The sequence below is a fragment of the Phyllobates terribilis genome, unplaced genomic scaffold (genome assembly GCF_046119375.1).
Source record: "Phyllobates terribilis strain yellow unplaced genomic scaffold, ASM4611937v1 Scaffold_9__5_contigs__length_417890890, whole genome shotgun sequence".
Lineage (NCBI taxonomy): Eukaryota > Metazoa > Chordata > Amphibia > Anura > Dendrobatidae > Phyllobates > Phyllobates terribilis.
Genome location: NW_027362769.1, coordinates 320,596,570 through 320,621,761, shown reverse-complemented (window position 1 = coordinate 320,621,761; position 25,192 = coordinate 320,596,570). Strand labels below are relative to the sequence as shown.

Sequence of the window (25,192 nt, the reverse complement as noted above, 5' to 3'; positions counted from 1 at the left end):
CAGAGCGGAGTCACGCATTACACTACTGCTCCCATAGATGTAGACAGAGCGGGGTCACACATTACATCACTGTTCCCATAGAATTGTACAGAGCGGGGTCACACATTAAACCGCTGCTCCCAAACAAGTGGATGGAGCGGGGTCAAACATTACACCTCTGCTCCCATAGAAGTGGACGGAGCGGGATCACACATTACAACACTGCTCCCACAGACGTAGACAGAGCGGGGTCACACATTACATTACTGCTCCCATAGAAGTGTACAGAGCGGGGTCACACATTACATCACTGCTCCCATAGAAGTGGACGGAGAGGGGTCACACATAACACCAGTGCTCCCATAGACGTAGACAGAGCGGGGTCACACATTACACCACTGCTCCCATAGAAGTGGACAGATCGGGGTCACACATTACAACACTGCTCACATAGGAGTGTACAGAGCGGGGTCACAAATTACACCACTGCTCCCATAGAAGTGTACAGAGCGGGGTCACACATTACACCACTGCTCCAATAGACGTAGACAGAGCGGGGTTGCACATTACACCTCTGCTCCCATAGAAGTGAACGGATTGGGGACACACATTACAGCACTGCTCCCATAGAAGTGTACAGAGCGGAGTCACGCATTACACCACTGCTTCCATAGAAGTGTACAGAGCGGGGTCACGCATTAAACCACTGCTTCCATAGAACTGTAAAGTGCGGGGTCACACATTAAACCGCTGCTCCCATACAAGTGGATGGAGCGGGGTCAAACATTACACCTCTGCTCCCATAGAAGTGGACGGAGCGGGATCACACATAACACCACTGCTCCCATAGACGTAGACAGCGGGGTCACACATTACACCACTGCTCCCTTAGAAGTGGACGGAGAGGGGTCACACATAACACCACTGCTCCCATAGACGTAGACAGAGCGGGGTCACACATTACACCACTGCTCCCATAGACGTAGACAGAGCGGGGTCACACATTACACCACTGCTCCCACAGACGTAGACAGAGAGGGGTCACACATTACACCACTGCTCCCATAGAAGTGGACGGATCGGGGTCACACATTACAACACTGCTCACATAGGAGTGTACAGAGCGGGGTCACACATTACACCACTGCTCCAATAGACGTAGACAGAGCTGGGTCGCACATTACACCACTGCTCCAATAGACGTAGACAGAGCTGGGTCGCACATTACACCTCTGCTCCCATAGAAGTGAACGGATTGGGGTCACACATTACAGCACTGCTCCCATAGGAGTGTACAAAGCGGGGTCACGCATTACACCACTGCTCTCATAGAAGTGTACAGAGCGGGGTCACACATTACACTACTGCTCCCATAGAAGTGTACAGAGCGGAGTCACGCATTACACAACTGCTCCCATAAACGTAAACAGAGCGGGGTCACACATTACACCTCTGCTCCCATAGAAGTGTACAGAGCAGAGTCACGCATTGCACCACTGCTCCCATAGAAGTGTACAGAGAGGGGTCACACATTACACCACTGCTCCCATAGAACTGTACAGAGCGGGGTCAAACATTACACCTCTGCTCCCATAGAAGTGCACAGAGCGGGGTCAAACATTACACCACTGCTCCCATAAAAGTGTACAGAGCGGGGTCATACATTACACCTCTGCTCCCATAGAAGTGTACAGAGCGGGGTCAAACATTACACCACTGCTCCCATAAAAGTGTACAGAGCGGGGTCATACATTACACCACTGCTCCCAGAGATGAAGACGGAGCGGGGTCATACATTAAACCACTGCTCCCATAGAAGTGGACGGAGCGGGGTCACATATTACACCACTGTTCCCATAGATGTAGAAAGAGAGGGGTCACACATTAAACTACTGCTCCCAGAGAAGTGTACAGAGCGGGGTCACACATTACATCACTGCTCCCATAGAAGTGTACAGAGCGGGGTCACACATTACACCACTGCTCCCATAGATGTAGACAGAGCGGTGTCCCATTTTACACCACTGCTCCAATAGAAGTTGACGGGGCGGGGTGGCAAATTACACCACTGCTCCCATAGATGTAGACAGAGCGGGGTCACACATAACACTACTGCTCCCATAGAAGTGTACAGAGCGAGGTCACACATTACATTACTGCTCCCATAGACGTAGATAGGGCGGGGGGCAAACATTACACCTCTGCTCCCAGAGAAGGGTACAGAGCGGAGTCACGCATTACACCACTGCTCCCATAGAAGTATACAGAGTGAGGTCACACATTACACCACTGCTCCCATAGATGTAGACAGAGTGAGGTCAAACATTACACCTCTGCTCCCATAGAAGTGTACAGAGCGGGGTCATACATTACACCACTGCTCCCACAGACGTAGACAGAGGGGGGACACACATTACAACACTGCTCCCATAGAAGTGTACAGAGCGGGGTCACACATTACACCACTGCTCCCATAGACGTAGACAGAGAGGGGTCACACATTACACCTCTGCTCACATAGAAGTGCATGGAGCGGGGTCACACATTACACCACTGCTCCCATAGGAGTGTACAGAGAGGGGTCACACATTACACCACTGCTCCCATAGAAGTGTACAGAGAGGGGTCACGCATTACACCACTGCTCCCATAAAAGTGTACAGAGCGGGGTCACACATTACACCACTGCTCCCAGAGAAGTGTACAGAGCGTGGTAACACATTACATCACTGCTCCCATAGAAGTGTACAGAGAGGGGTACGCATTACACCACTGCTCCCATAGATGTAGACAGAGCGGTGTCCCATTTTACACCACTGCTCCAATAGAAGTGGACGGGGCGGTGTGGCAAATTACACCACTGCTCCCATAGATGTAGACAGAGCGGGGTCACACATAACACTACTGCTCTCATAGAAGTGTACAGAGCGAGGTCACACATTACATTACTGCTCCCATAGACGTAGACAGGGCGGGGGTCACACATTACACCTCTGCTCCCAGAGAAGTGTACAGAGCGGAGTCACGCATTACACCACTGCTCCCATAGAAGTATACAGAGTGAGGTCAAACATTACACCTCTGCTCCCATAGAAGTGTACAGAGCGGGGTCATACATTACACCACTGCTCCCACAGACGTAGACAGAGCGGGGACACACATTACAACACTGCTCCCATAGAAGTGTACAGAGCGGGGTCACACATTACACCACTGCTCCCATAGACGTAGACAGAGCGGGGTCACACATTACACCTCTGCTCACATAGAAGTGCATGGAGCGGGGTCACACATTACACCACTGCTTGCATAGAAATGTAGAAAGCGGAGTCAAGCATTACACTACTGCTCCCATAGAAGTGTACAGAGAGGGGTCACACATTACACCACTGCTCCCATAGAAGTGTACAGAGAGGGGTCACGCATTACACCACTGCTCCCATAAAAGTGTACAGAGCGGGGTCATACATTACACCACTGCTGCCATAGACAAAGACTGAGCGGGGTCACACATTACACTACTGCCCCCATAGAAGTGGACGGAGCGGGGTCATACATTACACCACTGCTCCCATAGATGTAGACAGAGCGGGGTCACACATTACACTATTGCTCTCACAGAAGTGTACAGAGCGGGGTCACACATTACACCTCTGCTCCCATAGAAGTGTATAGAGCGGAGTCACACATTACACCACTTCTCCCATAGATGTAGACAGAACGGGGTCACACATTACACCACTGCTCCCATAGAAGTGGACGGAGTGGGGTCACACATTACACCACTGCTCCAACAGACGTAGACAGAGCGGGGTCACACATTACACCACTGCTCCCAGAGAAGGGTACAGAGCGGAGTCACGCATTACACCACTGCTCCCATAGAAGTATACAGAGTGAGGTCAAACATTACACCTCTGCTCCCATAGAAGTATACAGAGTGAGGTCAAACATTACACCTCTGCTCCCATAGAAGTGTACAGAGCGGGGTCATACATTACACCACTGCTCCCACAGACGTAGACAGAGCGGGGACACACATTACAACACTGCTCCCATAGAAGTGTACAGAGCGGGGTCACACATTACATCACTGCTCCCATAGACGTAGACAGAGCGGGGTCACACATTACACCTCTGCTCACATAGAAGTGCATGCAGCGGGATCACACATTACACCACTGCTTCCATAGAAATGTAGAAAGCGGAGTCAAGCATTACACTACTGCTCCCATAGAAGTGTACAGAGCGGGGTCACACATTACACCACTGCTCCCATAGAAGTGTATAGAGAGGGGTCACGCATTACACCACTGCTCCCATAAAAGTGTACAGAGCTGGGTCATACATTACACCACTGCTCCCATAGAAGTGGACGGAGCGGGGTCATACATTACACTACTGCCCCCATAGAAGTGGACGGAGCGGGGTCATACATTACACCACTGCTCCCATAGATGTAGACAGAGCGGGGTCACACATTACACTACTGCTCTCATAGAAGTGTAAAGAGCGGGGTCACACATTACACCACTTCTCCCATAGATTTAGACAGAGCGGGGTCACATATTACACCACTGCTCCTACAGACGTAGACAGAGCGGGGTCACACAATACACCACTGCTCACAAAGAAGTGGACGGTGCGGGGTCACACATTACACCACTGCTCCCATAGAAGTGGACGGAGCGGGGTCACACATTAAACCGCTGCTCCCATAGATGTGGATGGAGCGAGGTCAAACACTACACCTCTGCTCCCATAGACCTAGACAGAGCGGGGTCACACATTATACCTCTGCTCCCATAGAAGTGTACAGAGCGGGGACACACATTACACCACTGCTCCCATAGACGTGTACAGAGCGGGGTCACACATTACACCACTGCTCCCATAGAAGTGTACAGAGCAGTGTCACACCTCTGTTCCCATAGATGTAGACAGAGCAGGGTCACACATTACACCTCTGCTCCCATAGATGTAGACAGAGCGGGGTCACATATTACACCACTGCTCCCATAGACGTAGACAGAGCGGGGTCACACATTACATCACTGCTCCCAAAGGAATTGTACAGAGAGGGGTCACACATTACACCACTGCTCCCATAGATGTGGACAGAGCGGGGTCACATATTACACCACTGCTCCCACAGACGTAGACAGAGCGGGGTCACACATTACACTACTGCTCCCATAGAAGTGGACGGGGCGGGGTGACACATTACACTACTGCTCCAATCAAAGTGGATGAAGCGGGATCACACATAACACCACTGCTCCCATAGACGTAGACAGAGCGCGGTCACACATTACACCACTGCTCCCATAGAAGTGGACGGAGTGGGGTCACACATTACACCACTGCTCCCTTAGATGTAGACAGATCAGGGTCACACATAACACTACTGCACCCATAGAAGTGTACAGAGCGGAGTCACGCATTAAACCACTGCTTCCATAGAAGTGTACAGTGCGGGATCACACATTAAACCGCTGCTCCCATAGATGTGGATGGAGCGAGGTCAAACACTACACCTCTGCTCCCATAGACGTAGACAGAGCGGGGTCACACATTATACCTTTGCTCCCATAGAAGTGTACAGAGCGGGGACACACATTACACCACTGCTCCCATAGACGTGTACAGAGCGGGGTCACACATTACACCACTGGTCCCATAGAAGTGTACAGAGCAGGGTCACACATTACACCTCTGTTCCCATAGATGTAGACAGAGCAGGGTCACACATTATACCTCTGCTCCCATAGAAGTGTACAGAGCGGGGACACACATTACACCACTGCTCCCATAGACGTGTACAGAGAGGGGTCACACATTACACGACTGCTCCCATAGAAGTGTACAGAGCAGGGTCACACATTACACCTCTGTTCCCATAGATGTAGACAGAGCGGGGTCACACATTACACCACTGCTCCCAGAGATGTGGACAGAGCGGGGTCACACATTACACCACTGCTCCCAAAGAAGAGGACGGTGCGGGGTCACACATTACACCACTGCTCCCATAGACGTAGACAGAGCGCGGTCACACATTACACCACTGCACCCATAGACGTAGACAGAGCGCGGTCACACATTACACCACTGCACCCATAGACGTAGACAGAGCGGGGTCACACATTACACCTCTGCTCCCATAGAAATGTACAGAGCGGGGTGACACATTACACCACTGCTCCCATAGAAGTGTACAGAGCGGGGTGACACATTACACCACTGCTCCCATAGACGTAGACAGAGCGCGGTCACACATTACACCACTGCTCCCATAGACGTAGACAGAGCGTGGTCACACATTACACCACTGCACCCATAGACGTAGAAAGAGCGGGGTCACACATTACAACTCTGCTCCCATAGAAGTGTACAGAGCGGGGTCACACATTACACCACTGCTCCCACAGACGTAGACAGAGCGAGGACACACATTACACCTCTGCTCCCATAGAAGTGTACAGAGGGGGGTCACACATTACACCACTGCTCCCATAGAAGTGTACAGAGCAGGGTCACACATTACACCTCTGTTCCCATAGAAGTGTACAGAGCAGGGTCATACATTACACCACAGCTCCCATAGAAGTGTACAGAGCGGAGTCACACATTACACCACTGCTCCCATAGAAGTGTACAGAGCAGGGTCACACATTACACCACTGCTCCCATAAAAGTGTACAGAGCGGGGTCATACATTACACCACTGCTCCCATAGATGAAGACGGAGCGGGATCATACATTAAACCACAGCTCCCATAGAAGTGGACGGAGCGGGGTCACACATTACACCACTGCTCCCATAGAAGTGTAAAGAGCGGGGTCACACATTACGTCACTGCTCCCATAGAAGTGGACGGAGCGGGGTCACACATTACATCACTGCTCCCATAGAAGTGTACAGAGCGGGGTCATACATTACACCACTGCTCCCATAGAAGTGTAGAGAGGGGTCACACATTACACCACTGCTCCCATAGAAGTGTACAGAGCGGGGTCAAACATTACACCACTGCTCCCATAAAATTGTACAGAGCGGTGTCATACATTACATCACTGCTCCCATAGAAGTGTACAGAGCGGAGTCACGCATTATACCTCTGCTCCCATAGATGAAGACGGAGCGGGGTCAAACATTAAACCACTGCTCCCACAGAATTGGACGGAGCGGTGTCACACATTACACCACTGCTAACATAGATGTAGACAGAGCGGGGTGACACATTACACCACTGCTCCCATAGAAGTGTACAGAGCGGGGTCACACATTACATCACTGCTCCCATAGAAGTGTACTGAGCGCGGTCACGCATCACACCACTGCTCCCATAGATGTAGACAGAGCTGGGTCACACATTACACCACTGCTCCCATAGAAGTGGACGGGGCGGGGTGACACATTACACCACTGCTCCCATAGATGTAGACAGACCGGGGTCACACATTACACTACTGCTCCCATAGAAGTGTACAGAGCTGGGTCACACATTACACTACTGCTCCCATAGAAGTGTACAAAGCGGGGTCACACATTACACTACTGCTCCCATAGAAGTGTACAGAGCGGGGTCACACATTACACCACTGCTCCCATAGACGTAGACACGGCGGGGTCAAACATTACACCTCTGCTCCCATAGAAGTGTACAGAGCGGAGTCACGCAGTACACCACTGCTCCCATAGAAGTATACAAAGTGAGGTCACACATTACACCTCTGCTCCCGTAGAAGTGTACAGAGCGGGGTCACACATTACACCACTGCTCCCACAGACGTAGACAGAGCGGGGTCACACATTACACCACTGCTCCCATAGAAGTGTACACAGCGGGGTCACACATTACACCACTGCTCCCATAGACGCAGACAGAGTAGGGTCACACATTACACCTCTGCTCACATAGAAGTGGATGGAGCGGGGTAACACATTACACCACTGCTCCCATAGAAGTGTACAGAGCGCGGTCACACATTACACCTCTGTTCCCATAGAAGTGTACAGAGCGCGGTCACACATTACACCACTGCTCCCACAGACGTAGACAGAGCGGGGTCACACATTACACCTCTGCTCCCTTTGAAGTGGAAGGAACGGGGTCACACATTACACCACTGCTCCCATAGAAGTGTAAAGAGTGGGGTCACACATTACTCCACTGCTCCCACAGACGTAGACAGAGCGGGGTCACACATTACACCACTGCTCCCATAGGAGTGTACAGAGCGGAGTCACACATTACACCACTTCTCTCATAGAAGTGTACAGAGCGGGGTCACACATTACACCACTGCTCCCACAGACGTAGACAGAGCGGGGTCATGCATTACACCACTGCTCCCATAGAAGTGTACAGAGAGGGGTCACACATTACACCACTGCTCCCATAGAAGTGCACAGAGCAGGGTCATACATTACACTACTCCTCCCATAGAAGTATACAGAGCGGAGTCACGCATTAAACCACTGCTTTCATAGAAGTGTACAGTGCGGGGTCACACATTAAACCGCTGCTCCCATAGAAGTGGATGGAGCGGGATCAAACATTACACCTCTGCTCCCATAGAAGTGGACGGAGCGAGGTCACACATAACACCACTGCTCCCATAGACGTAGACAGCGGGGTCACACATTACACCACTGATCCCATAGAAGTGGACGGAGCGGGGTCACATATAACACCACTGCTCCAGTAGACGTTGACAGAGCGGGGTCACACATAACACCACTGCTCCCATAGAAGTGAACGGATTGGGGTCACACATTACAGCACTGCTCCCATAGACGTGTACAGAGCGGGGTCACACATAACACTATTGCTCCCATAGAAGAGTACACGGCGGGGTCACACATTACACTACTTCTCCCATAGAAGTGTACAGAGTGGGGTCACGCATTACACCACTGCTCCCATAGAAATGTACAGAGCAGGGTCACGCATTAAACCACTGCTCCCATAGAAGTGCACGGAGCGGTGTCACACATTACACAACTGCTCCCATAGATGTAGACAGAGCGGGGTCACACATTATACTACTGCTCCCATAGAAGTGTACAGAGCGGGGTCACAAATTACATCACTGCTCCCATAGAAGAGTACAGAGCGGGGTCACACATTACACCACTGCTCCAATAGAAGTGGAAGGGGCGGGGTGACACATTACATCACTGCTCCCATAGACGTAGACAGAGCGGGGTCACACATTACACCTCTGCTCCCATAGAAGTGTACAGAGCGGGGTCACACATTACACTACTGCTCCCATAGAAGTGTACAGAGCTGGGTCACACATTACACTACTGCTCCCATAGAAGTGTACAGAGCGGGGTCACACATTACACCACTGCTCCCATAGACGTAGACAGGGCGGGGTCAAACATTACACCACTGCTCCCATAGAAGTATACAAAGTGAGGTCACACATTACACCTCTGCTCCCATAGAAGTGTACAGAGCGGGGTCACACATTACACCACTGCTCCCACAGACGTAGACAGAGCGGGGACACACATTACAACACTGCTCCCATAGAAGTGTACAGAGCGGGGTCACACATTAAACCACTGCTCCCATAGACGTAGACAGAGTGGGGTCACACATTACACCTCAGCTCACATAGAAGTGGATGGAACGTGGTCACATATTACACCACTGCTCCCATAGAAGTGTACAGAGCGCGGGCACACATTACACCACTGCTCCTACAGACGTAGACAGAGCGGGGTCACACATTACACCACTGCTCCCATAGAAGTGTAAAGAGCGGGGTCACACATTACACCACTGCTCCCATAGGAGTGTACAGAGCGGGGTCATACATTACACCACTGCTTCCATAGACGTAGACAGAGAGAGGTCACACATTACACGTCTGCTCCCATAGGAGTGTACAGAGCGGGGTCATGCATTACACTACTCCTCCCATAGGAGTGTACAGAGCATGGTCATACATTACACTACTCTTCCCATAGAAGTGTACAGAGCAGGGTCACACATTACACCTCTGCTCCCATAGAAGTGGATGGAGTGGGGTTCACACATTACACCTCTGCTCCCATAGAAGTGGAAGGCACGTGGTCACACATTACACCATTGCTCCCACAGACGTAGACAGAGCAGGGTCACACATTACACCACTGCTCCCATAGAAGTGTACAGAGCGGGGTCACGCATTACACTTCTGCTCCCATAGAAGTGGACGGAGCGTGGTCACACATTACACCACTGCTCACACAGAAGTAGAGCGGGGTCACACATTACACCTCTGCTCCCAAAGAAGTGGACGGAGCGGGGTCACACATTACACCACTGCTCCCATAGGAGTGTACAGAGCGGGGTCACGCATTACACCACTGCTCCCATAGAAGTGTACAGAGCGGGGTCACACATTACACCACTGCTCCAACAGACGTAGACAGAGTGGGGTCACACATTACAACACTGCTCCCATAGAAGAGTACAGAGCGGGGAGACACATTACACCAATGCTCCCACAGACGTAGACAGAGTGGGGTCACACATTACACCTCTGCTCACATAGAAGTGGATGAAGCGGGGTCACACATTACACCACTGCTTCCATAGAAATGTAGAAAGCAGAGTCAAGCATTACACTACTGCTCCCATAGAAGTGTACAGAGCGGGGTCACACATTACACCACTGCTCCAATAGAAGTGTACAGAGAGGGGTCACACATTACACCACTGCTCCCATAAAAGTGTACAGAGCGGGGTCATACATTACACCACTGCTCCCATAGAAGTGTACAGAGCAGAGTCACAAATTACACCACTGCTCCCATAGATGTAGACAGAGCGGGGTCACAGATTACACCACTGCTCCCATAGAAGTGTACAGAGAGGGGTCACTCATTACACCTCTGCTCCCATAGAAGTGTACAGAGCAGAGTCACACATTACACCACTGCTCCCATAGATGTAGACAGAGAGGGGTCACACATTACACCACTGCTCCCATAGAAGTGTACAGAGAGGGGTCACTCATTACACCACTGCTCCCATAGAAGTGTACAGAGCAGAGTCACACATTACACCACTGCTCCCATAGATGTAGACAGAGAGGGGTCACACATTACACCACTGCTCCCATAGAAGTGTACAGAGAGGGGTCACTCACTACACCACTGCTCCGATAAAAGTGTACAGAGCGGGGTCATACATTACACCACTGCTCCCATAGATGAAGACAGAGCGGGGCCATACATTACACCACTGCTCCCATAGAAGTAGACGGAGCGGGTTCACACATTACACCACTGATCCCACAGACGTAGACAAAGCGGGGTCACACATTACACCACTGCTCCAATAGAAGTGGACGGGGCGGGGTGATAAATTACACCACTTGTCCCATAGATGTAGACAGAGCGGGGTCACACATAACACTACTGCTCCAATAGAAGTGTACAGAGCGGGGTCACACATTACACTACTGCTCCCATAGAAGTGTACAGAGCGGGGTCACACATTACACCACTGCTCCCATAGACGTAGACAGGGCGGGGTCAAACATTACACCACTGCTCCCATAGAAGTGTACAGAGCGGAGTCACGCATTACACCACTAATCCCATAGAAGTGTACAGAGCGGGGTCACAAATTACACCACTGCTCCCACAGACGTAGACAGAGCGGGGTCACACATTACACCTCTGCTCCCATAGAAGTGTACAGAGCAGGGTCACACATTACACCACTGCTCCCATAGAAGTGGACGGAGCGGGGTCACACATTACATCACTGCTCCAATAGAAGTGTACAGAGTGAGGTCACGCATTACACCACTCTTCCCATAAGAGTGTACAGAGCAGGATCACGCATTACACCACTGCTCCAATAGAAGTGGACGGGGCGGGGTGACACATTACACCACTGCTCCCATAGATGTAGACAGAGCGGGGTCACACATAACACTACTGCTCCCATAGAAGTGTACAGAGCGGGGTCACACATTACACTACTGCTCCTATAGAAGTGAACAGAGCAGGGTCACACATTACACCTCTGCTCCCATAGAAGTGTACAGAGCGGAATCACGCATTACACCACTGCTCCCATAGAAGTATACAGAGTGAGGTCACACGTTACACCTCTGCTCCCATAGAAGTGTACAGAGCGGGGTCACACATTACACCACTGATCCCAGAGACGTAGACAGAGCTGGAACACACATTACAACACTGCTCTCATAGAAGTGTACAGAGCGGGGTCACACATTACACCACTGCTCCCATAGAAGTAGACAGAGTGGGGTCACATATTACACCTCTGCTCACATAGAAGTGGATGGAGCGGGGTCACACATTACACCACTGCTCCCATAGAAGTGTACAGAGTGCGTTCACACATTACACCACTGCTCCCACAGACGTAGACAGAGCGGGGACACACATTACAACACTGCTCCCATAAAAGTGTACAGAGCGGGGTCACACATTACATCTCTGCTCCCATAGAAGTGGATGGAGCGTGGTCACACATTACACCACTGCTCACACAGACGTAGACAGAGCGGGGTCACACATTACACCTCTGCTCCCATAGAAGTGGACGGAGCGGGGTCACACATTACACCACTGCTCCCATAGATGTAGACAGAGCGGGGTCACACATTACACCTCTGCTCCCATAGAAGTGGACGGAGCGGGGTCACACATTACACCACTGCTCCCATAGATGTAGACAGAGCGCGGTCACACATTACACCACTGCTCACACAGACGTAGACAGAGCGGGGTCACACATTACACCTCTGCTCCCATAGAAGTGGACGGGGCGGGGTGACACATTACACCACTGCTCCCATAGATGTAGACAGAGCGGGGTCACACATAACACTACTGCTCCCATAGAAGTGTATAGAGCGGGGTCACACATTACACTACTGCTCCTATAGAAGTGAACAGAGCGGGGTCACACATTACACCACTGCTCCCATAGACGTAGACAGGGCGGGGTCAAACATTACACCTCTGCTCCCATAGAAGTGTACAGAGCGGAGTCACGCATTACACCACTGCTCCCATAGAAGTATACAGAGTGAGGTCACACGTTACACCTCTGCTCCCATAGAAGTGTACAGAGCGGGGTCACACATTACACCACTGCTCCCACAGACGTAGACAGAGCTGGGACACACATTACAACACTGCTCTCATAGAAGTGTACAGAGCGGGGTCACACATTACACCACTGCTCCCATAGACGTAGACAGAGTGGGGTCACATATTACACCTCTGCTCACATAGAAGTGGATGGAGCGGGGTCACACATTACACCACTGCTCCCATAGACGTAGACAGAGTGGGGTCACATATTACACCTCTGCTCACATAGAAGTGGATGGAGCGGGGTCACACATTACACCACTGCTCCCATAGAAGTGTACAGAGTGCGTTCACACATTACACCACTGCTCCCACAGACGTAGACAGAGCTGGGTCACACATTACACCTGTGCTCCCATAGAAGTGGATGGAGCGGGGTCACACATAACACTACTGCTCCAATAGAAGTGTACAGAGCGGGGTCACACATTACACTACTGCTCCCATAGAAGTGTACAGAGCGTGGTCACACATTACACCACTGCTCCCATAGACGTAGACAGGGCGGGGTCAAACATTACACCACTGCTCCCATAGAAGTGTACAGAGCGGAGTCACGCATTACACCACTAATCCCATAGAAGTGTACAGAGCGGGGTCACAAATTACACCACTGCTCCCACAGACGTAGACAGAGCGGGGTCACACATTACACCTCTGCTCCCATAGAAGTGTACAGAGCAGGGTCACACATTACACCACTGCTCCCATAGAAGTGGACGGAGCGGGGTCACACATTACATCACTGCTCCAATAGAAGTGTACAGAGTGAGGTCACGCATTACACCACTCTTCCCATAAGAGTGTACAGAGCAGGATCACACATTACACCACTGCTCCAATAGAAGTGGACGGGGCGGGGTGACACATTACACCACTGCTCCCATAGATGTAGACAGAGCGGGGTCACACATAACACTACTGCTCCCATAGAAGTGTACAGAGCGGGGTCACACATTACACTACTGCTACTATAGAAGTGAACAGAGCAGGGTCACACATTACACCTCTGCTCCCATAGAAGTGTACAGAGCGGAATCACGCATTACACCACTGCTCCCATAGAAGTATACAGAGTGAGGTCACACGTTACACCTCTGCTCCCATAGAAGTGTACAGAGCGGGGTCACACATTACACCACTGATCCCACAGACGTAGACAGAGCTGGAACACACATTACAACACTGCTCTCATAGAAGTGTACAGAGCGGGGTCACATATTACACCTCTGCTCACATAGAAGTGGATGGAGCGGGGTCACACATTACACCACTGCTCCCATAGAAGTGTACAGAGAGGGGTCACACATTACACCACTGCTCCCACAGACGTAGACAGAGCGGGGACACACATTACAACACTGCTCCCATAGAAGTGTACAGAGCGGGGTCACACATTACATCTCTGCTCCCATAGAAGTGGATGGAGCGTGGTCACACATTACACCACTGCTCACACAGACGTAGACAGAGCGGGGACACACATTACAACACTGCTCCCATAGAAGTAGACAGAGTGGGGTCACATATTACACCTCTGCTCACATAGAAGTGGATGGAGCGGGGTCACACATTACACCACTGCTCCCATAGAAGTGTACAGAGAGGGGTCACACATTACACCACTGCTCCCACAGACGTAGACAGAGCGGGGACACACATTACAACACTGCTCCCATAGAAGTGTACAGAGCGGGGTCACACATTACATCTCTGCTCCCATAGAAGTGGATGGAGCGTGGTCACACATTACACCACTGCTCCCATAGAAGTGTACAGAGAGGGGTCACACATTACACCACTGCTCCCACAGACGTAGACAGAGCGGGGACACACATTACAACACTGCTCCCATAGAAGTGTACAGAGCGGGGTCACACATTACATCTCTGCTCCCATAGAAGTGGATGGAGCGTGGTCACACATTACACCACTGCTCACACAGACGTAGACAGAGCGGGGTCACACATTACACCTCTGCTCCCACAGACGTAGACAGAGCGGGGACACACATTACAACACTGCTCCCATAGAAGTAGACAGAGTGGGGTCACATATTACACCTCTGCTCACATAGAAGTGGATGGAGCGGGGTCACACATTACACCACTGCTCCCATAGAAGTGTACAGAGAGGGGTCACACATTACACCACTGCTCCCACAGACGTAGACAGAGCTGGGACACACATTACAACACTGCTCTCATAGAAGTGTACAGAGCGGGGTCACACATTACACCACTGCTCCCATAGACGTAGACAGAGTGGGGTCACATATTACACCTCTGCTCACATAGAAGTGGATGGAGCGGGGTCACACATTACACCACTGCTCCCATAGACGTAGACAGAGTGTGGTCACTTATTACACCTCTGCTCACATAGAAGTGGATGGAGCGGGGTCACACATTACACCACTGCTCCCATAGAAGTGTACAGAGCGGGGACACACATTACATCACTGCTCCCATAGACGTAGACAGAGCTGGGTCACACATTACACCTCTGCTCCCATAGAAGTGGATGGAGCGGGGTCACACATTACACCACTGCTCCCATAGAAGTGGATGGAGCGGGGTCACACATTACACCACTGCTCCCATAGAAGTGTAAAGAGCGGGGTCACACATTACACCACTGCTCCCACAGACGTAGACAGTGCGGGGTCACACATTACACCTCTGCTCCCATAGAAGTGGATGTAGCGGGGTCACACATTACACAACTGCTCCCATAGAAGTGTATAGAACAGGGTCACACATTACACCATTGCTCCCATAGACGTAGACATAGCGGGGTCACACATTACTCCTCTGCTCCCATAGAAGTGTTAAATACACAACAACTGCCATCTGATATACAAAGAATGGACAAATTACTATCTATGTGACAGACATCTATCCATATGCATGCTGAAATGACATGGGCAAAAAAGGAGAACGGCTCAGCATATATTGCATATTGCTCTCTGATCCGCGCGCACGCGCCGTTACAGCACTGGCCCCACGTCATGAGACTCGCCCCCGGTATAGCTGGCCATTTCCGGGTGCGTGCCCCGCTCCCCAGCTGCAGCCAATTCCCGGCTAATTCAGCGGTTATGCGACGCATATATATGCACCCTGGGGGGCAATATGGACACTACTTGCCCTTGAGAAAGCGGCCTGAGACGCCGCGAAACACACGTTGGGCCTTCACCTTTTTCATCCCCCCACTTAGGCTGTGCTTCCTTGCCAGGTAATTATCCCATTGGATTAATACTTTTTCAGCATTTAGTTTTGGGCACAGAGTTTCCCATGATACAACACTGGTTCTTCCCCCACCCCTGTCTATTTAACAGTTAGTGGGATTATACAGTATAGGTTGATCCTGTGTTCCTGACTCCAGTTCACCTATTTAAATCTAATATTTACAATTTTTATTATTATTATGGGCAAATGTGCAATTATGCTAATTCATGGGTTTATTATGATCATACTATTACAAGTGTATCTGACCTGGAAGCACTTTACCATTTGGTACCTCATTGTCAAAGCCTTTACCTATCTTTTTATATTAATAAATAAATAAATATTTTTTTGCAATATATGCTGAGCCGTTTTCCCATAGAAGTGTACAGAACGAGGTCACGCATTACACCACTGCTCCCATAGAAGTTGATGGAGCAGGGTCATACATTAGATACTGTGTATCTAATCCCATCCAGTGTAATACACTCTGCTGAGCTCAATATCTAATCTCATCATGTGATACACTTCACTGAGCCCTGTATCTATTCCCAGCATGTGTTCCTCTAAGTGTATCTAATCGACCACGTGATACACTACACGTATCTGAGCCCAGTTTATGATAGAGCGAGCAGCACCAACTATCAGAATCCGCGCTGCCGGCCGTTCTTGGTGACACTGTACTTGTCGGTATCACTTTGCAGTCACCTAAACTTCAGCCTCCCTTATCCTTTTACAAACACCCAGAAGGAGGGGAGAGGAGCAACATCACACACATGTGAATTTACCGCAGGTGTAATGTGAGCTACTTGTACACTAGGTTTTCATGGCAAATTTCAGCAGCTGCTCCCCCTAGTGTTTAAAAGTGGTTACAGATCAGGAGAATGAAACATGCTCAGAGTTGTCTTTTTCTGTATAACATATGTGTGTTACAGAATTGATTCCTAGATAATTTGCCGACTAGTTTGATAAAGCACTTACAGGTCACTACGATTTAGATGACGTATTTTAATATTGGCCTAGGGTAAAGCAGTATCAAAGTGGGTCCCTTTCTCATACGTGGCCTTTGACGATAAACACTGCTTCCCACATGGGGACACAACAAGGATGGAAACAAGCAAATGCATTCAACTTGAAGCAGCACCGCATAGCGGTTACAGTGTCTCAGAGAGGACACAGACTTGATGGTTACACACCGGATAATGGCACAGAACTTGGTGGTTACATTTCAATATCAAAGTACAGAGCTTAGGAGTTGCACAACAATACCACGGCATGGAGCTTTGCCGGTGAGGGCAAACAACAAGAAAAGGAATTGTTAGTAGATCTAGAAGATGGTTGCCTTCCGCAATGAACACATCCCAATAGCCGCTCAAGGCAATTAACATGGTATACCTTGCCGTTTGTCATCCGGCAGTCCATATTTTTTTCTCTAGTAACAGTCCATAATATCACTCATTAATACAAATCCACACTAAAACTCTTAGTGCAAGCTCCATTTTTATTCACCACCTCAGGACACCACAAAGTTCAATATACGTCTCCCACTTGATTCTGATGTCTCTGGCCACACCACCACATAATGTTACAGGCTGCAGTCATTTTTGCTATTTAGACACACCATATCCGCCACAGGCAATTGTTGTAAGTCACTTAGATTACATTTCTTTTTGCTAACCCAAGGTTCACACTTTTGGTCAGGGAACTTGACTCTGTTTTCATCCAGTCTTGGTAGTTGTCAAGGAGCAGATAGTAACCACTCACAATTTCCATAGTCACTTCTCTCCGCCAGGTCCAAATAAACCACAGTCCAGAGATGGTCATTAGGTGTTGATAGTGATTCACCACCATATCCAGATCTGAGGGTCTCTGAAGTTCACGTCGGGCCCAACCCCAAGTGCCCATTAATTGAGCATGAGTATCTATTGCCTTTAAGGCTTGCAGGTTGTGTCAAAACCAGAGTGGTCTGTTACTTTCCTAGGTTTAAACCGCTCAAGGATATACATTCACTAAGCTGGGGTAGTTGTCATACTCATGCTGTTCTTCTCAGTCCACTCCAAACCTTTACAAGTATGCAATGTTATGTGTTGGTACTGCCTAGTAGAATGTTACTTGTTGCTACTGCCTAGTAAAATGTTACTTGTTGCTACTGCCTAGTAAAATGTTACTTGTTGCTACTGTCTAGTAAAATGTTACTTGTTGCTACTGCCTAGTAGAATATTAATTGCTGCTACTGCCTAGCGGAATGTTACTTGTTGCTACTGCCTAGCAGAATGTTACTTGTTGCTACTGCCTAACAGAATGTTACTTGTTGCTACTGCCTAGTAAAATGTCACTTATTGCCACTGCCTAGCAGAATGTGACTTGTTGCTACTGCCTAGCAGAATGTAACTTGTTGCTACTGCCTAGCAGAATGTGACTTGTTGCTACTGCCTAGTGAAATGTTGCATGTTGCTACAGCCTAGCAGAATGTTACTTGTTGCAACTGCTTAGTAAAAATGTTACTTGTTGCCACTGCCTAGTAAAATGTTACTTCTTGATTCTGTCTAGTAAAATGTTACTTGTTGCAACTGTCTAGTAAAAATGTTACCTGTTGCTACTGCATAGTAGAATATTACCTGTTGCTACTGCATAATAGAATATTACTTGTTGATACTGCATAGTAAAATTCTACTTGTTCGTACTGATCTTCGCTTGTACTTTTGATTTATGAAACAAATAAATCTCTGAATTTGTATTAAGCAAGCACAATATAAAGAAATCAATGAAAGGGTGTCCAGTCCTGGCAGTCCACACGTTCTGAGTAATTGCTGCCACAATTCACTGCTCTCTCTCACCAGAAATGATGCAGAATTTAGCTTTAGACATAACTGGTGGAGAAATCATTATGTAACTAAATTCCGTAAATGATTTTCTCAATATTTCATGTTGAATGTAAGTGGAAACAGGGCCTGACGACTCGCCTGACTTGAGTATGAGGCATCTTTTCTTAGATCTTTGCATTACTGCATTCCTTTTATTATTCCTCCTGGAAATGTATGTATACATTAACCAACGGGTGCTACCATTCCCCTGGTTAATATGGGTGTCCTTACACGCTGGCACTGTTCAATCAGTACAGACAATATCAAGCAGTGTAGGAAAATATACTCTTTGCAAGGAGACTGGTGAAACTCAGATATCAATCTATTTATATACTTCTAGAAGGAATAACTGAGAAACGGCACAGGACATAGTGCTAAGACAAGATGCTTTACCAGACTATACTAATAATAATGTATGTAAAGCGCTGTGGAATATGATGGCGCTATATAAGCAATGCATAATAAATAAATAATGTTACACATACTCATAAAAGTATTTTATAAAACTTGTTATAAGAATACGCTTACCCTCTATGCTTTGCCACAGGCACAATGGTCCGGATGGGTTGGACAACACCTCCTTCCTTTCCACTAGAATAATTAATCAGAGCTTTCTCCAGCAAGGGGATCAAAGTCGAATAGACTAAATACTTATCCACTATCTCAGGCCCTAGGAAAACCGGCTGCTCACTCATATTGAATGTGTAAAAGTTAACTTCAGAGACAACTCTCCATGTCACCAGAACATGTAAAATAGCAAACAGCTTAGAACTTCTCAGCCACTTATCCAGCTCAATTTCTGGAGACACCTCCTCTCCCAGACCCACCTCTCGTCCTGGTTGGGCAATCAGTTCTGACTCTCTGAGGTTACTTTATAATCCTTCTGCTGCCAGAACAAGTTTGTATTAACTATCACTGCACTCCGGCTGAGAGAGGAAGCCCTGCACCTTAAGCTGAAAAAAGTTCCGAAACGTTTTCTTGCTATGTAAGTTATGTACATACATTTGTCTAATGCCACATATGTATCATTTCAGAAGTGCAACAATTTATTAGTAAATATTTAAGACATTGGAGCTGTCAGGCAAGTGTCATAGAATACAGTGGCATAACTAGAGTCCGATGGGCCCCAGTGCAAAATTTGGACCTTGCCCCCCACATATTGGTAAGATGTATGAGCCCTCGTAGCATTCTAAATCCTATAAGGACATACACGTCCCCCCATTATGCAGAAATGTCCCCCATCCTGGGCCCCTTCCTGGTATATATGTCCCCCACCCTGGGCCTCTTTCTCGTATGTATGTACCCCATCCTGGTATATATGCTTCCAATCCTGGGATCCTTCCTTGTATATATGTCCCTCATCCTAGCTTACTTCCTGGTATATATGCCCCCCATCCTAGTATATATGTCCTCCATCCTAGGCCCTTTCATAGTATTTAAGTCCCCCATCCTGGCATATATGCCCCCCATCCTGGTATATATGTCCCCTATCCTAGGCCCCTTCATAGTATTTAAGTCCATCATCCTGGCATATATGCCCCCCATCCTGGATTCCTTCCTGTAATATACGTATGTCCCCCATCCTGGCATATACGCCCCCCATCCTGTGTTTCTTCCTGGTATATATGTCCCCCATCCTAGGCCCCTTCCTGATATTTAAGTCCCCCATCCTGGCATATATGCCCCCCATCCTGGGTTCCTTCCTGGTATATATGTCTTCCATCCTGGCATATAAGCCCCCCGTCCTAGTATATATGTCCTCCATCCTAGGCCCTTTCATAGTATTTAAGTCCCCCATCCTGGCATATATGCCCCCCATCCTGGTATATATGTGACGCGCTCCCTAGGCCGGTGGGTAGTCGGCAGCCGGGCCCTTAGATGCTTGAGGGGATATCACGGTGGCTGGCCTGGTCCATGACCCAGGGCGGTCAACAAAAAGGGGAATTATTATTTATAGGGAATTTTGGATAGTTCGTGACGCCACCTGTGGATTCTGGTAAAAGGTTACCAGCGCTGCAACAGTCCGCTGAGGCTGATGTTAGAGGCAGCTTGGATGGGACGGATCCCCACAGGTGGAGCAGGCCTCAGGGCAGCGTAGAAGTGTAGAAAGATGGTGGAAGCAGGAGGAGACGGCAAGATGGTGCCGGAGGAAGTACGGGCACACACACAGGGGTAAACTTCAATACTTTTACTGGTGGTGATGCAGGTACGGTCCAGGGTACTCAGGGCGAAGGGTGCATTTCTGGACTCTCCCCAGTGAGCGGGTGTAGGGCCTCCTGATCTGTGTCTTTCCTCGCTTAGCTTCTGACCTGCCTGGAGCTAGGCCTAGCTTGGTTACTGTCTTCCTCTCTGGCACCTGCTGACCTGGCGTTAGGGCTTTCTCCTGGTTCCCACTATTCCTGGTCGCTGGAGCCTTCGTGGTACCTAACCCTGTTGTTGCAGTCAGCGTCTGGTCAACCTGGGACTTGTAGTTCTCCAGGGATTCCGGTGGTTCCTCCTGGGTATAAAGGGACCCTGTAGGCGCGGACCCGGTGTCCGGTGTATGATTCGAGGGTGAGCCTGGTATGCTCCTCTGCCCCCTATGTGTCTCGCTTTCTCCACTCGCCTTCGGCCACACTCGGGGCCCTCACTAGGCTTCACACGTGCTGTAGGCCCTGACTCGCTTAAGCACCGCAGCAGGCGTGCTGCTCTTCACCACTCTCTGAGCGTCGGCACGCTCTCTGCTCTGCTCTCTAGCAGACTGCTCTGCACTTAACTCCTCTGCAGACTAATCTGACCTCGTCTCCTCTGCAGACTCCTGAGCTCTGTCTCTCTCTGAGCAGACAGCCTGAGCTCATTCTGTGTCTGAGCAGGAACTGAACTCTTGACTCACTTGCCTTCTAGCCCGCTCCAGGCTCTCACTGCCCATACTAGCCCGCTGCTTGGGCCTAGCCTGGCCTTCAGCCACACAGACTTCAGCTTGTCTGTTGCTGCAGCATCATGTCACACTCACTGCTTCCCACTGACTGACTTCCTGAACTCCACCCCCCAGTATATATATACCTGACAGGGCTCCATCTAGTGGACTTGGGTGGAGGTGTCTGCATGTATTGAGGCCACTGGGGAGAAGTCTATCCATGCACCCCTATCGGATCTGTGGCACCATTGCACAGCAGGGCGCCACATTCCCCCCTAGTTAAGCTCAGTACTCCCGGACTGAAGTAATTTTCAAAGACAGGTTAAACAGCAATAACTTTTCTTCCCTTTATGGGAGGCACTTGCTTGAACGTTACAGGTAACATTATAAGTCATAGTAAATATATATACAAAATACTTTTATAATAGTTGAGCACACGCACATGAGCAGCAACACAACTTTACTTTCTGCAAAGGCCAGTTTTGATGAGATCCCTCCTCGGGTGTGTCCCTCTCATCCGGGTAAGCTGGCTTGTGGGGGACCTGCTCCAAACCCCCAACGCAGGTCCTGGGCGGGCTGCAGGACTGGTGTAGGACCACTGGTTTGGCCACGCCAAGCAGGTTTTAGTGGTGGTGGTCTTGTGAAAACCACCAGGGGGCACCTCAGGAGGTGAAAACTATGTACAATGGTGGGACCACTCATAGTTCACGGACTCCAAGTTCAGGTTACATGAGAGCTACCGGGAACTAGTAGCTCAAGGGCGCCCCCTCCTGGGATGTGCCTGGGGATGGGAGGTAGGTGACCCATCCTGGTCATTCTCCCATTCAGTCAGGGTGTCCTGTTCCAACAGTTCCCTCACCCTCTGAACATTTAGGGCATGCTGTAGAGCTATGGGTACCATCCGTGCCACAGCTCCTGCTGGTGCGGCGACTGCTTCTGCCTGAGCAGCAGCGGACGAAGGTACTCCTGCCGGGGCGTTGTCGAGGACCGCGGTGTTCTGCTGGACTTCGGACATCGTTGCATCCCCCCTAGTGAACCGTGGCCTACCTTCTTTACTTTTCTTCCGATAGGCCGCAGCTCCGCAGGTGACGGTCTTCTTCCAGGACCTTGCGTTGCTTGCGTCTGATGTCAGAGCGCTCACTGGACTCCTTCCAGGACCTTGCGCTTCCTCGGTCGACGTCGCGGTGTGGGGCGTGTCCTGGGCTTCGCACGCTTTAGCTGTTACGCCTCTCAGTTTTCCACGGTCACGCGATTCTTCTTCCCGCGCTGCAGCGCGATAATGGCGGCGATCTTCACCACAGTTAAAGTTAAACACAGTTCAGTTCAATAAAGGCGCACGGTACCCGGTGGCAACAGGCACGCAATCCTGTTGTTGCCGCGGGTACGAAATCCTGTTCGTGACGCCAAGGTTGACGTGCCTAGGTCGGGGGGTAGTCGGCAGCCGGGCCCTTAGATGCTTGAGGGGATATCACGGTGGCTGGCCTGGTCCGTGACCCAGGGCGGTCAACAAAAAGGGGAATTATTATTTATAGGGAATTTTGGATAGTTCGTGACGCCACCTGTGGATTCTGGTAAAAGGTTACCAGCATTGCAACAGTCCGCTGAGGCTGATGTTAGGGGCTGCTTGGATGGGACGGATCCCCACAGGTGGAGCAGGCCTCAGGGCAGCGTAGAAGTGTAGAAAGATGGTGGCAGCAGGAGGGAGACGGCAGGATGGTCCCGGAGGAAGTACGGGCACACACACAGGGGTAAACTTCAATACTTTTACTGGTGGTGATGCAGGTACGGTCCAGGGTACTCAGGGCGAAGGGTGCATTTCTGGACTCTCCCCAGTGAGCGGGTGTAGGGCCTCCTGATTTGTGTCTTTTCTCGCTTAGCTTCTGACCTGCCTGGAGCTAGGCCTAGCTTGGTTACTGTCTCTCTCTGGCACCTGCTGACCTGGCGTTAGGGCTTTCTCCTGGTTCCCACTATTCCTGGTCGCTGGAGCCTTCGTGGTACCTAACCCTATTGTTGCAGTCAGCGTCTGGTCAACCTGGGACTTGTAGTTCTCCAGGGATTCCGGTGGTTCCTGCTGGGTATAAAGGGGCCCTGTAGGCGCGGACCCGGTGTCCGGTGTATGATTCGGGGGTGAGCCTGGTATGCTCCTCTGCCCCCTATGTGTCTCGCTTTCTCCACTCGCCTTCGGCCACACTCGGGGCCACACAGACTTCAGTTTGTCTGGTGCTGCAGCATCATGTCAGACTCACTGCTTCCCACTGACTGACTTCCTGAACTCCACCCCCCAGTATATATATACCTGACAGGGCTCCATCTAGTGGACTTGGGTGGAGGTGTCTGCATGTATTGAGGCCTGTGGCACCATTGCACAGCAGGGCGCCACATATGTCTCCTATCCTAGGCCCCTATAGTATTTAAGTCCCCCATCTTGGCATATATGCCCCCCATCCTCGGTTCCTTCCTGGTATATATGTCGTCCATCCTGGAATATAAGCCCCCCATCCTGGGTTCCTTCCTGGTATATATGTCCCACATCCTGGCATATAAGCCCCCATTTTGGGTTCCTTCCGGGTTTACATGTCCCCAATTTTGCTGCTGTTATCTAACGCATAATAAAATAAAAAAGAAAAACATTTTAGTCACCTTCCCTCGCTCCCTTGTTGTGCAACGTCCACTTCTGTAGCCGGCACTGAGGCTGGCAGTTGACATCAGCGTGCCTGCTGTGGGTGACACATGACATCACTGCCATGCGCTGCCTGCCGACATCAGCTGTCGGCCTCTGATTGGTCGACGGCATGTATTGCGGTGCTGGGACCCGGTGGGTGTCTGTGCCGCAATACATTTCAGATGGACGTGCATCCTCGGAGACACATACAGCTGAAATATCTGCTGGTATTGTCAGGCCTTTCCCCCGCATGGGCCTTCTGCGACCACAATCATTACACCCCTGATAGCAAAGGTCATGCACACAGATAATTGGTCAGATTTAGGCTATGTGCAATATAGTGGCATACATTGGAGAATTCTCCTGACATATACTGTATACCTCAGACAAAAGCAAAAAACACATTGTGATCTGAACCCC

At 49.9% G+C, this 25,192-nt stretch overlaps 1 protein-coding gene across 1 annotated transcript in view; it reads right to left on the bottom strand.

The window, feature by feature from the left end:
- CRYM (crystallin mu) overlaps positions 1-20,044 on the bottom strand; it is a 182,168-nt gene extending 162,124 nt beyond the window's left edge. Inside the window, exon 1 of the mRNA XM_073647957.1 lies at positions 19,743-20,044. Coding sequence (XP_073504058.1) covers positions 19,743-19,909 — 167 coding nt within the window. The 5' untranslated portion in view covers positions 19,910-20,044. The remainder of the gene's footprint in view (positions 1-19,742) is intronic.
- Positions 20,045-25,192: the final 5,148 nt, after the last annotated feature.